This window comes from Dendrobium catenatum, unplaced genomic scaffold, assembly GCF_001605985.2.
Source record: "Dendrobium catenatum unplaced genomic scaffold, ASM160598v2 fragScaff_scaffold_1347, whole genome shotgun sequence".
Classification (NCBI taxonomy): Eukaryota; Viridiplantae; Streptophyta; class Magnoliopsida; order Asparagales; family Orchidaceae; genus Dendrobium; species Dendrobium catenatum.
Window position 1 is genome coordinate 391,689 of NW_021319809.1, and position 14,804 is coordinate 406,492.

The 14,804-nt window shown below is 38.7% G+C and overlaps 1 protein-coding gene across 5 annotated transcripts in view; it reads left to right on the forward strand.

The window, feature by feature from the left end:
• LOC110097078 (WD repeat protein iqw1) overlaps positions 1-14,804 on the forward strand; it is an 82,227-nt gene that overhangs the window by 38,234 nt on the left and 29,189 nt on the right. For all 5 annotated transcript variants that reach the window (XM_020823304.2, XM_020823305.2, XM_020823306.2 and 2 more), the window contains one exon: positions 3,945-4,050. In XM_020823304.2, the coding sequence (XP_020678963.1) occupies positions 3,945-4,050 (106 nt within the window). The remainder of the gene's footprint in view (positions 1-3,944; positions 4,051-14,804) is intronic.

Sequence of the window (14,804 nt, forward strand, 5' to 3'; positions counted from 1 at the left end):
CCGCGCAAGAAAAAAAACCCCCCCGCGCCCACAAAAAGCCGGTCTCGCCTGGACCGGCTGGATCGGTCCAGTGGACCGGTCTAACAATACTCCCCTCCCAAAGATCCACCTTGTCCGCAAGGTGGAAAGATGACACCCTCCATTCCTTCTTCATCACAAATGGTAAGAACCTGAAGAGTTCGATCCTTACACCTGTGCCCCGACGTATACCTCTCGTCATATCTGAAACAAATCCCCTTCGTCCTCTTCTCCTGTAATTCTATCGCAGTGAGCTTCTTGAAGTCGTCCCCACTCCCTCCTCCTACTGGCTTCTCCCTGGTGGTCTCATTAATGTTGCCTGATGCAGGCCCCTTGGGTGCTAAAAGTAGACCTGTCAATATTGGACCCGACCCGAAAATCCGACCCGAACCCGACCTAAAAATTTTGGGTTTGGGTTGACCCGGGAACTCGGGAATAACCCAAAATGACCCGGAATGCACACAATCCCTGCCCGGAATGACCCGTTTCCCGGCTGCCCCGCTGCCCGGACGCGTCACATCGGGTCCCGAGGCCAACTGGCCAAGCCAGTTCCGCGCAGGCGCGCAGCGTCCCAATTCCCGATGCCAGGCCATTTGGCCCATTTCCGCGCCGTCCCGAGGCAGGCTAGGACAGACTGGCCAGTGGCCAGTTCCGCGCCGTTTTCGTGTTGCGTCCCGAGGCGGCGAGGCCAGGCGGCGGGCGGCCCAGGCCAGTTCGGCGTCGCCGGCGTCCGCAGATCCGCGTCGGCGTCCAAAGGCAATGTCGCGTCCACGGCTACGCGGGTCGGGTCGGGTTCGGGTCCAGAAAATTGACCCGTTTGCAAAACCGGGTCGGGTCAACCCGAACCCGAATAGTGCCGGGTCAGTTTCGGGTTCGACCCGAACCCGACCCGTAACCCAAAATTGACAGGTCTAGCTAAAAGAGCGGTCGTAGTCTTGTAGGAGCCTCCTAAGCTGCTGCTCCTGGCTCCCTTCTCCAGAATCTTCTGATTTTCTACCAGCTGTGCCAACTTCATTGCCTCCAAGTCACTAGGCATCAGAACTTTCACTGCCGCTCGGATATCTGCCTTCAACCCCTTCATGAAGTTCTCCTCCAATACGATATCTGATAATCGCTCCACCCTACTAGCCAGGTGCTCGAACCACTCACGCTAGTTTGCTACTGATCCCTCATGCACCAGAGCAAAGAACTGCTCATAGAAATCTCCTGACCGGTCGGTTTGGAAACGTTCTATTATGCAGTTTTTGAATTCCTTCCAGTTCCTGATAGGCCTCATCTGATCTCTCCACTGATATCACGATAGGGCTTTTCCTTCCAAGCACAATCCGGCTGCGGTCAGCTTCTCCTCCTCCGTCAGCCCATTGACGGCGAAGTAGCTCTCCACCTTGGAAATCCACCCATACGCATCTTCTCCTTCACATATGGGCATCTTCAACTTCCTCACCTTCTGGTCGCCCCCATTGCCCCGGATTCTTCCATAGTTTCCCCTCTTCCAAGTGCTTGGTGCACCCCATGTTTCCCAGTCTTCCCTTGCTCTACCATAGCCCAAACCCCCTTCGAAATCCCCCCTTCTGTCTTCAAAATCAGCACCTCGACGACCATAGTATCCCTTCTGGCGTTCCCCATATCCACCCCCTCTTTCTTCCCTCTGGACAGGCTCTAGATGGGGCCTTCTTCTTCCTCCTTCCATGATTTCCACCTCATCTTCCTCCCTCCGAATTTCCGAATTCGTACTTTTTTCCTTCCCCTCTTGCCACGAAAGCCGCCGTTTGATTTTGACTTTCTAACATCTTCTTCTTCATGTCTCGGAGATCGGCGACTTGTCCTTCCATGGAGGAAATCCTTTCCCCCACCGTCGTTTTGATTTGATTCATCTCCCCTTCAAGCCTTTCCTCCAGAGCATCCACCTTTTTGGCCGCCATCACAATCCGGAGTTTGTAAAATCACAAATTCTGAATTTGGAACTTCAAAAACAGCACTTCCCCTTCCTTTCGGGCAATTAATCACTGCTGAAATTTGCCGAAATCAGCCCTCCACCGGTCCCACGACTTGCTCTGATACCAATTTGATATGAAACACTTGTAGATCACAATTATTTCCTATCAATCTTCGAAAAACAGCAAGAATCCTTCACAAAATCCACACAAAACCACAAAAAAACAGTAGGTAATTTGTATTTTTTTGATGAAAGGAACACGAAAAATAGCAAGATACACTTGATCCTCAATTTGAGAGGAGGATCGATCTCTCCCAAATCTCTAGACACCGCTAGAGCCCAATGAAAACTTAAATATAAGAGATCTCAAATTTCAGCCAAATTCATGATGCCCAAACCCTAGGGAAACCAATTATTTAATACATACAAATCAAAAAGGAAATCTCTAAACAGTCCCTACTTTCAAATTTCCCTCTCAAAACCCTCAAAAATACTTCCTAAAAGGCTCCGTCAACTCATGCGGCTCGTGCGGCATCCGCTACAGCGGAAAAAAACTCTTCTTCGTCCGCAAGCCGGTCCCGCCTGGACCGGCTGGTCTAAGACTTTCATAATTATTCATGCTTGGGATGATGGTATTGTTACCTCTTTACCCATGGATTGATGATATGATGCTTTTGCAGGAGATATTTAGGATTTTGAGATGTTGTTGTTGGATCTTGTTTGTTAATCTAGAGATCTATCTGGCTAACCAGAAGATAGTAACCTTAGTTGGGACAGCCTACTAGCTCTAGGTGGACAGAAAAAAAGAATATAGAAATTGATGCAAGTTGAGCAAGGTTAGTCCATGAAAGAATTCTGTCCAAGAGCTCATGGGAGCCATAACCGTATGCTGGTCAACCTATTTGTGGATGGCTATATTCAATCTCAAGTTGATTTTGGTTACAAGAATATTCAAATCTCGATTCTGTATTTTTACAATTCTAGCACTTTTAGTTCAAAGCAAATTTTTATCACAATTTTCAAGATTGTTTTTAATAATGTATACCTTTGTAATATGCAGGTGAATTAATAAAATAAACTATTAGATATTGAAAGTTGTCTAGATCCTATCTCGGTTCGATTCATGAAAAGATTGATCTTATCTTTATTATTGTTTTTATGCCCCAAGACACTTTATCAGTCGAACATGCATTCATCCACTTATATATATTCAAATCCAGTTACATACATATATGCATATTTTATGATTTTTGGGTGATCTTCAATCTATGAGCCAAATTAAAAACCCTAATATTTAGGGTGAAACTTTGGTCTCAAAGAGCTGTGGCTACCACTGAAGAGAGTGTAGATCTGCTTCAACCCAAGAAGCTTGGAGAAGATATCAAAGATTAGGATTGATGAAGAGGAATGCGGTTAAATTTTGCTACAAAAGATTTTGTTTAGGACTCTAGTAGTGAAAGTTATACATATGAGTAATTAAAGAACAATCGCCATTCCATTAAATCAACAACCAAAAGAAAAAAAAGATGAAAGTGATGGAAAAAAATCAAGTTGATAGAAATGCAGAGGGCATGATTTGAAATTGACTTATCCCTTATTATCAGTGGAGCTAAGTTGAATTTCGTTAAAACTTCAGTTATTTATTCTCATATTGTTTAAGTTTTGTGCAGATGCTATATCAGATTCTCGATTTACATTCTTAAAGTGGTGATAATCACCTAGTCCATGTTACTTCGCTCAGTATACAATATTTTGATTTGAAGATAAATTTTTTTCTTTTGTAAATAGCTTTCAGTGCGTGCAGTTATCAACATTATCTATGTTAATTGATAATTTTGTTCGTAAGTTTAATATTGACGCTTGAATTATTGTATGTTGAGTGATTTTTTTGCTGCAATGGTAAGATTAATTTGAATTCCAAATAAGTGCAGAAATGTAGTTCTCTCAATATAAGTCATTGACAGCTTTTCTTATTTTCACCTCTCTACAGAGGAGGTCAAGCTTGCATTTAACCCATGTTGCATTCAGTCCGAATGGAGATGAAGTGCTATTGAGTTATAGTGGAGAGCATGCTTATCTGATGGATGTTAACCTTGGTATGTTTCCCAGTTTTTTTTTTTGTGTTTGGAGACATTTTAATTGAGGAAAAAAATTGTATGTCGAAGGTAGTTTAATCTATTAAAGATTACAATGGAATATTGCCTGATATCATTAATATACCTAAGAGTTTCCAATTTTGGTAGATTTACGTCTAAGATCAACATTAAGTTCTTATCTTTTTGTATTGACTATGAAAACACTTAAAAATAATATTCTATTGAAAAAATCCGCTTATAACATTCCATTTACAACACTTCTCATCTATAACAAGCTGCGATTCGTGGATAGCAATATCTTATTTCTGTTTATTTAATTCTACTTTCAGAATTAAATGTTAGTTTCTAGATTTATTTCTCTATCCTGATAGTTGTTTCTTTATCTTATCATGTACAACTTCTCATTCTATTTTTTATACAAAATAAGGGAATTAAATTTATTAGTATAATATTAGATTTTTTACTCCGTTCTTATTCTAGTTTTTAAGATAGTATCAAAGACATTATAGTTCTACTACCTGTGAGGCCAATGAGTCTTTTAATATGGAGTCTTTTCTCCAATTCGATTGGTCTTTCTCCAACACTAAAAGCTAGCCTTTTTCCAACAATAGTGGTGAAAACATATGTGAAGGGTCTGTCTTTTTAGAAAGAAGGTGGTGATAATTGTGACATTGGTCAAGAAGTTGTCAACTTAAATGCTGTAAATCAACTTCAAAATGGAAAATTTAGATCCAAAACATGAGATATCCATGATAAAATACTATACTAGAAAACTTCAAAGAGAACTAACAACAAAGAAAAATTGCAACAGCTCTCTTCTTTCGTATTCATTCATTTGGATAGTAAATTGAAGACAACTAACTATTCTCCAAGTAGAACTTATACTGAAATATTATCGGATAAGCTTGGTTGCTCAAAAAGGTAAATTATCATATGCTCTCATTGCAAACAAGAAAATTACTACTTGGATAATAGACACTATGAAGTGTTAAATCATATGACAAGTGACAAAAAAGTTTTCAAGAATTACAGCCCATGTCATGATTATGATATTTGAATCACAGATGGCTTATTATAAAATTGGTTGGAATAAGTTCTTTCTTCTCTCAAAAGATCTAACATTTGATTTTGTGCTTCTTATGTCTAATGTTGATTGTAGTTTACTATCAATCAACAAACTCATTTTAGATAAAAAATTATATTGCCAGTTTCTCATCTAATCTTTATCATTTTCAAGACTCTAACTCAGGGAGGATTATTGGCATTTTAGAGATGTGTTGATGATGTACCTTTTAAAGACTAATCCCTCAAGTGAGGTATGAACTAAAATGATTGGTTATTGTTTCACCAAACCCCACTTCAAATTTCAATCACACTTTATATAATAATAGTGATGGTTGGCCAAAAATTTTTACTTTAATTAATTCATGCACTAAAATTTTAACGACTTTCAATGTAATATTGGTCATCTTGCTAAACATACTTGCAATTTCTACTCAAAAACCTACAAACCTTCCAACACTTTGCTCTAGTCCACCATAATGTATGAGGAACATCTAAATTAAAAAAATATTTTTGGAGCTAAATGATTTGTTTCCTTTATTGAGAATCATACTATTCTCAATTGCTTATTTTTAAATGAAAAAAGCATACAATTTTTTATTAATTTCAACACCATGATCCACATTCAATTTAAGTTCAAAATTCAAGTTCTAAAAATTGATAATGTCAAAGAATATTTCAAATATATCTTATTAAATTATCCTCTACATTGAAGGATTATCCACCAAAGCTCCTTTTGATAAAATGGGGTTGTTGAAAGAAAATATGAGCATCTCTTAGAGGTGGCTCGATCGCTAATGTTCTCCATAAATGTTACGAAGTATCTTTGGGTAGATGTTATTCTAACACCTACATATCTTATTAGTAAAATGCCCTTAAGAGTAAGAGGTTCAAACCATTCTTTATTTATTTCGATGATGACAACAATAACAAGCATTTATCCCAATACGTGGGGTCGTCTACATGAGTCCTTATTTGCCCATTGTATCTTATTTAAAGTCAAAATCTCATTTAAATCTAATAAAAAAGTCATTTTCTGGCCATTTGTTTTAGGTCTACGTTTAACTTTCTTAAGATAGGCTGGATTTAATACATCTACTTTCCAAATAGGGTCATTAGAGACCAAATTATCTAAGACGACTCTCTCTAATCTTATTTGCCACTGGAGTGATAGGAAATACTTGAGTGAGTTCACAAGTAACACAAACCAAGGAGCCTGACATGCGTGGAAGCTAACGGGTGTCGAAGATCAGTTGGCGCAATGAAGCTGATGCATGGGATACTCTTTTGCTCCTCTTTTGCAAATGGGAGGACGAATTTGCTATAACTTGCGGCCAAATCTTAATGGGCAACAATGGTAAAAGCCAATCTACCATGTACAACGCCCTGACACGAATTTAAATTTCATGCAAAATATTATGCTCATCATCTCGTTGATATTGCATTTCAGGATGTTCATGTCGATGATCTAGTTGATAGGTACAAATGCAACCAAGCTCACATGCCCTTGGGGGCCAAAACCTCTACTACCGATCGGTAGGTGAAGCTGGCAAGAAAGCATAGGCGGGCAAGTGGGCTCACATTTTAGCACTTGGACACTTGGGCCTCTACGCATGCATGTCCACAGTACCCACTTAGGGCATGTTGGGTGTGACGCTTGTGCGTTAGTTGCGCAAGCATGCAAACATGTTATTGTGTACTCATAACTCATTGCATAACCTGATGGACTCCCCTATTGATGAGTCTTGAAACTTAGAACAGGAGCCTGACATGTGTGCGAGTTCAGGGTTGTTTAATCCTAGAGGAGGATCTATTAGCATGCAAGAATGGTGCGCGTAGCCACAATAATTATATGTTTAAGTTGTCGCAGTTAAAAGCTCATAGTTGGAATGTTGGTTGGGTTGATTTGTTAGCGTCATGATGTACATTATTGTCCCATGGGATCCCCATTCAACCTGCCTTGAAACACAGAGCAAAAAAGCTTGGCATGTGTTGAAACCCGATAGGCGCAAGGAAGCTAATGTGCTGGGCTTTTTAATTTAAAGGTCCATAGCATGGGTGTAGCTTTTATAAAATAAGTTGTAAAGTTGTTGTGGGGAACACAACTTGCTTGAAAGCTGTTGTGGCATTATAAATAATTTTCTTTTAAAAAAATCATGGAACATTTTTCATAGCTACTATACTCTAATAGTTTTGATTGTAAAAAGGTGCTTTTCACCACCAATTTTTTTGAAAAACAATAAGAAGGTAATAACCAAACAGATGTGTGGTAGTGGTTTGGAAAGCAACTAATTGAAAAAGCTGCTGCAAACAAAGCTAAATCATCAAAAGAAATCCACACAATCAATTAATTTCAAAGATAAGCCATCTAATTAGACCAGATATGCTTGACAAAATATTGGACACAAATTTAAAGAATTGGCATGATCCCCTTAATTGTTGAGTCTTCATGGTAAAAACCTTTGCGATTTCAAATTGATTAAAAGTTTCTCTTTTAACAAACATGAGTGACAACTTTGCCTTCAAAGTCATGCCCTTCCAAATTTGTGTGAGCAGAGTTACCAACATGCTTCTCGCCCTCATATCCATTTATGTCTTGCATGGATCCACGGGAAACTCTAGGCAGCATTTCTCTCTCAACAATTTCCATTTCCTCTTTATTTATATTTACGGTGGGATTGATTTCTCCAGGGTTCATATCACCTCTTAGTGTATTGACAGTTCCAGAAGTAGTCAGTACAGCTTGGGGCCGGGGCTTCTGAGGAGGTGGTCATTTGAAACTGTAGCTGATTTGGAAATTGACTTAGTGTGAGATATTGCAGCCGCTGAACAAACACAAACAAAATTATTAATGAACTTGGCAATCACTAACATGTATAATCAAAGTTAAAAAAAGAAGAGAAATATTGCTTGAAAATTGCAAGAAAACAGAAACAAAAGGCTTAAAAAGCATAGATAACTAGTCCACTTAGGTTTCTTGAAAAACATATCCTTATTGTGCTTCCAACACATTCCCCGCATGTTACCTGGGTAGAAGACATGTTTTAGATATATTATGGTAGTTCACAAAGCCTACAAGTTTAAAGCAGTGTACTTCACCATAACATTTAAACCGCACATAACTCGCAACTGTAAAGCAAATTTTTGAGAGAGTATACTCAATTGGTATACAATACTCATTAAAAAAGTTTCAGAATATACAGGCTTATATCTATCTTCAGAGTTTATTCTATTGTATTTTGAAATTTAAATTCCAAATTTCAGTAAGCCCGTTACAACTTTTGATTTAGAAGAACATAGGTCGTCCATATAAAATATATACACATGAATTACGGATTGGATTTCGGGTAGAATCTCATTAAGGAAAATATTTGTCATAAGAAAGGCTCAGAAAAACAAAGGCGTTCTTTCTTTTCTCCTATATCTATCTGTCTCAGTCTCTGTACGTTGTAGTTGTTTACTTCAAGCCCAATGTAAGTTACTGGCTCTGTTGACTAAATTAAAAAAAAAAAAAAGAGAGGAAGATGCATCACTTGAAGGTTTCCGATTTGGCCCCACCTTAGGCAGTTGATTCCGAAACGAGGCAATGTTTTGTTACTATAACCAACGTTTAAAATTGCGCAATAAAAGGCGCGCCTCAGCGCAATTTCGTCCATTTAAGTCTCAAAGCCTACGCAATAAGTTTAGTTTATGAGGCTTACGCCTCAAGTTTACTGAGGCACGCTATAAGGCGCGCCTCGCCTCATATATTTAAGGCGTCGCCTTTTTAAAAATTAACCTAATTTTTTTTTTCAGTTCGGACCCCCAGTTGCCGACGTGCCGCGCCTAGTGAAATGTCGACGTGACATCAACATTTAAACCCTTGTAAAGGTCGAATGGCGGAGTCGACGTTTCGATTTTCAAGTTACAATAAACTTTCGAACTTTCAAGCATTCACTCCGAAGCAATATCAAGCATTCTTCACTCAGTTTCTTCTAAGATGTCGTCACCCCCAAAGAAAAAGGTAACTTAATGCTATGTTTTCTGTTTCGTAATGCGTATTTTATGGTTATGCTATGCGTTGGTGTTCAAGGCTCTGAAGATCTTCCGATTTTATACTTATTCTATGCATATGCATGGCTTATTGAAACTTTTTAAATGTTTGATACTGTGATGCCATCGTGTTTTCTCTGTATTCAGGGTTTATGATAAATTTATGTTGAAAATTGAAACATAAAATCTAACTAAATTTTAAACACCGAGTAAATATGCGTAGGCTGTGCGTACACAATGCGTCTTTTGTGCGTATTATATGCGTATACGTTGCGTTCTCAGTGCTTATATTGTGCGTACTTTATGCGTGTGTATAATTTGCTGCCATGTTTCCTGCACTGTTCGTTCTTGTGCGTGTGATGTGCGTACTATATGCGTATGTTATGCATACACTGTGCGTGACCGTTGCTTATATTCTGCGTATGTTATGCGTTTTTTGTGCGTATCTCATTTACTTATTTTAAATTTATCATTTTTTATAATTTTCAGATATATGTTCGTCCAATTACCTATAGATGCTATGTTTCTTCGTTTCGAACAATCTGTGATAACTTTGCTCGGCAAATTACTCCTGAAGTCAAGGACAAATTGAAACATTTAAAGGTGATACAGTTTTTGGAATTTCCTCAGGGTTTGAGCAAATGTCCCTCTTTAATTTATGAGCTAGAATCTCAAGGTGGGCACATTTCAAAAAAAACAATGCTTTGTTATCAAAGGACAACTCATATCCTTTCACTGCTGATGAAGTGGCCCTTCTTACTCGGTCTGCCAATAAAAGGGTAGAAATAATCCTGACATTCCTTAGACACATCTTCAATTACATCAACGAAAATAAGGAACGACATGATGGAAGTTGAACAAGCAAACCCCCGCGGAGACTATGTTAAGAACGTTTATCTGTACTTTATGTTCAAATTATTTTTTCAACTTAAAACTTCAAAAAACCCTCAGTTGATTCAAAGAAATAAAAATAATCCAGATGATTTTTTTGTCAATATTGGGCTAGTTCAATTGGGAGTTTTTAGTTGGGAGTTTAATTAAGACATCCTCCAAGATTTCAATAAGAGCCAGCAGGTTTACATCAACGGTTTTGTACCTCTGGTAATTGTGAGTGCTAGTGCTACTGCTAAATTTCCATTCAAATTTTATTGGCTTAAAAATGTGAGTGCTAAAATTTTCTTTCAATCTTATGCACGATTTGAGTTCTGGACGCATACTACTATTCATGCTCATATGTATGCGACAAAGGATCGTTTTCTTCGATGGGCCGATGATTTGTATATATAAAGAGGTGATTCACATAAACTTATTTGCAAATATAGGAAAAGTACAGATTTGTAATGATCTTACCCAGGCAGTTTTCCAGGCCACAGAAAATGGATAATGGTTTATTGTCGAGAATATCCACAGCAGTAGCCTCCATCCCCTGATTCCCCTCATGACTATCCACCGATCAAAACAACCCCCCAATCCTCCCCATCATTACACACTCCTCAGCAAGACCCCACCAATCTCCTCAGCAACCACATTTAAGTTTTTCTGCTGAAGCACTTCGTCTCTACAAGAAACATAATGAAATCATGCCAATAATATGTACAAACTTTTTCGAGAATTTGAAGCAGAGCTAGCAAAAGTTTGAAGATCTTACTGAGAGAGTTGGAGTTATTGAGGTCAAGCTCAATAATTACATTGATCAGAGCAAAATAGTTCCTTATAAAAGATCTGTTAGCTACTCTTCATCTTCCAATAAGAGACATAAAGCAGATATCTCTCCCCACAGCCCCAATGAACCAAATGAGCCAATCCAACAAAAGATCCAATCCCCACAAATAAGCCAATCCACAAAGATCTAATCCAAACAAATGAGCCAGTCCCAGCAGAAATGCAACTTATTCCATATAACAAATCCAAATGAACCAATACAGTAGATAAACATTCAAATAAACAACCTGTAACTTATGTTTATGCAGATGAAATAGAAAATTACAAAGGTCTTCCTGTATATTGACTTCTGAAGAGAAATTTGTGGGCTAGAATGTTTGAAAAAGTTCTATAAAAGGTAAAAAATTGCAACTTATTTTTTGTTTGAAGATCTGTATGCGTATGATATGCGTGTGTTATGCGTATGATATGCGTGTTGTATGCGTATGATATGGTTGTATGGCGTGTGGTATACTATGTATGCGTGTGTATCTTGCGTATGAAATGCGTATTTTATTTTTTTTTTTTGCAGGGACGATTAGTATCGTGTTTGTTTGTTAACATTCTTATTTTTCCAGATCTGAGAATTGATGAGTTATTATAGGCGAACAGGTTATTTAAAGGCAATGACATATAGATATTTTTGCCTATCTCTTAGAGAGAAGTGTACCTTAGCCAGACAAAGTACCATAAATTCTATACATCTTCACAATTATTGGGTTAGTAACTTAGTATTCAATTTATCAGTTTAACTATTGGATTAGTAACTTAGTACCCATTCATTTAGTTCTCTACATTTTACTACTTGCACTTGCCAGATAACAAGGGAAAATTAGTCCAAATTGCAAATCGACCAATATAACGAACGAGCTTTCTGTTACTTCAAATTTTTTTATTACAAACCAATCATCTGAATCCGTATCCCACATTATCCTTCTTGGTTGGTTTTGGCTGAAAGAACAACAGTGAAATTTATGACTCATTGAACCACCGCGTCAAGAGAACTATGCTCTTGTTGTTTCCAAAAATCGTAAGTGTTATTCTTGTAGATACTTAGAATAACATGAGACTCTATACATATTTTAAAAAAATTTAACGAACTAATCCTTGCTCTACGTATATTTCAGCTTAAAGCCCTTATATTCTGACACGAAAGGAGCTTTTGGATAGTGATATAGAAAATGGAAGTATTCTTATCATTTAAAGGTCTACCAAAACAGGAGAAACTCTTTTGATTGTAGAGATGTATATCTGTAACATATATGGAAAGAATAAGTCTTGAAAGGCACACTGATTGGACTAATAGTACAAATTTGGCAACGAGACATGCAAAGTAGGACAGAATTTGCATATGAACTATTTTGTAAAACGTTGCAAAATAATAGTTTTCATATGTGTATAATGTTTTGTGTATAAATGTTTTTGTGTATAATATTTTTCATTCTGATTCTGTGGTATAAATGTTTATTTCTGAAGACTATATTTTGTTAAACGCGTAACGCACGCAACAACGTACACCGTATACACAAATACGACGCACAAAAGAACGCACACGTACACAGTAAATTTTATTTAAAAATTATATTAATTATTTTATGAGCCTTTAGAAAGGTATGGTTGGAGAGGTAAGAGGGTTGGTTGATTTTTTATGAGCCTTTATTACTTACTATTGCTCAACATTCATATTTCTATTATATAAATGCGAGACCACTTGAAGAAAAGTGTAACTCATTGATGTAACCACTAAAGATATATCTTTCAATTCTTGTTATAATGTTTATTTACATTGGTTTTGAGTAAAAAATTACATATTAAATGATAATACGCATTAAATTAAGCATAGTACGCATACTGCAGCGCACAAAATACGCATTACGAACGCACAAATTACGATTACGAACGCACAAAATACACATTAACGCGCAACGCATAAGCACTGCATACACGACTCATAAGCAGTAAATTTTATTTATAAAATTCTATTAAATATTTTAATAATGTTTTATCTTTGTTTGTAAGTTATGATAGGTCCACTTGAGTATTTCAAGTGATTCCTATCGGATCTAAGCCAAATCGCACAATCGCTGTTTTCTATGAGAAAACAGCCACTAAACACAAAACAGTGGAAAAAATCTGAAGAGAATCGTTAGGAAAAATAGGAAAAAAAATAGCAAACGATTGATTCACTAGTCAATGCAAAAGATAAGAAAGATACAAGTTTCATTCGATTCGAAGAGGAAGGAATAACTCTCCAAATCTCTAGCCGTAGCCTAGAGCCCAAAAGAAAAAACTAGCTCTCTTCCCAATCAATTCAAAATCAACATGAAAAACAAAACCTAGGTTAACTCCCTCTTAATACAATCTAAATTCAAAACAAAAGCAAAAGGACTCTCTACCCTTCCTTCTCCCTCCAAAAACACTTAAACCATGTTTGAATTGCAAGTGGACCCCACCCCTTGGCCCTTTCCCTCTTCGCCTCCCCCTTATTATCCGTTTCCTGCCGCCTGTCCCCTGGAGAAGACCGGACGGTCTGGAGCCGGTCCAGGTTGGGCCGGTCCAGGCTGGACCGGCTAACATTACCCGCTCCCAAGTACCACCTTTCCTCAAGGTGGAAAGCAGGAAACTGCTCTGCAATCCTCTCCTGTGACTCCAGGTGGCCTCATAGTCTGGGAGGCCGCTCCACCTAATCTTCACTTCTTTTCCCCTTCTCATTGATGCGCACCTCCTTCTACCGCTAGAGGCTCAATCATTCTATGTCCTCCCTCAATGTGCTGGGCAGCTCTGGGCTTACTACATGCTCCCCCACCACTCTCCTCAACTGTGAGACATGAAAAACGGGGTGTATTCTGGCTGTTGGAGGAAGCCTTAGATCTATAGGCCACTTTCCAATTCTCTCCTCTACTTCAAAAGGGACAAAATATCTTGCGGCGAGCTTCTCATTTCTCCTTTGGGCCATAGTCAGTATGGTCGGAGCTTCAAGTAGACCTTGTCCCCAACTGCAAACTGTATGTCTCTCCTTTTGCTGTCCGCCTGCTTCTTCATAAGTTGCTGGGCTCTAAGTAAATGCCTCTTGAGCTCTTCCAACACCTGATCTCTTTCTTCAAATGCTGATCCACTGCAGATACTAAGATACTACTATGGCTGTAGTGTACCAAAGTGGGGGGTCCCTCCCATATAACACCTTAAAAGGTGTCATCTTGGTCGCCGAGTGAAAGGAGGTATTGTACCAGTATTCTGCCCAAGCTAGCCATTTGGCCATGCTTTGGTGTTTCAGACACGAAACACCTCAAGTATGTCTCCAAGCTCCTATTCACCACCTCCGTTTGCCCATCAGTCTATGGATGGTAGGCTGTGCTCCTTTAAATCTGTTCCCTGCATCCTAAATAGCTCCCTCCAAAAATGGCTCAGGAACACCTTGTCCCTATCAGAAATAATGGACTCTGGTACCCCATGCAGGCGGACTATCTCCCTCACAAATGCTGCTGCTACAGACACCGCTGTGTACGGGTGTCTCAAGGGAATGAAATGAGCATATTTGCTCAGCCTGTCGACCACTACAAGTATAACTGTGTAGCCTTCTGATTTTGGGAGCCCATCAATGAAATCCATAGTAATCTCCTCCCAAACCTTCTCTGGTAGGGCCAGAGGCTGTAGTAATCCCCCTGGTGCCATCGTCAGGTACTTGCTCCGCTGGCAGATATCACACTTCGCCACCATCTCCTCTATATCTTTCCTTATCCCCTTCCAGTACAATTCAGCAGCTAACCGGCTATAAGTTTTTTGCACTCCTGAATGCCCTCCTATGGCACTCCCATGAAACTCCTGTAGCAGCTGGGGAATGTGGATGGAAGACCTTGGAATCACACTCCTTCCCTGATAGTACAGTCTTTCCCCCACAACTGAGTAGCCTGGGTGGCTGTTCCCATCTGATAACACATCTTCTTTGATTTTCCTTAGCT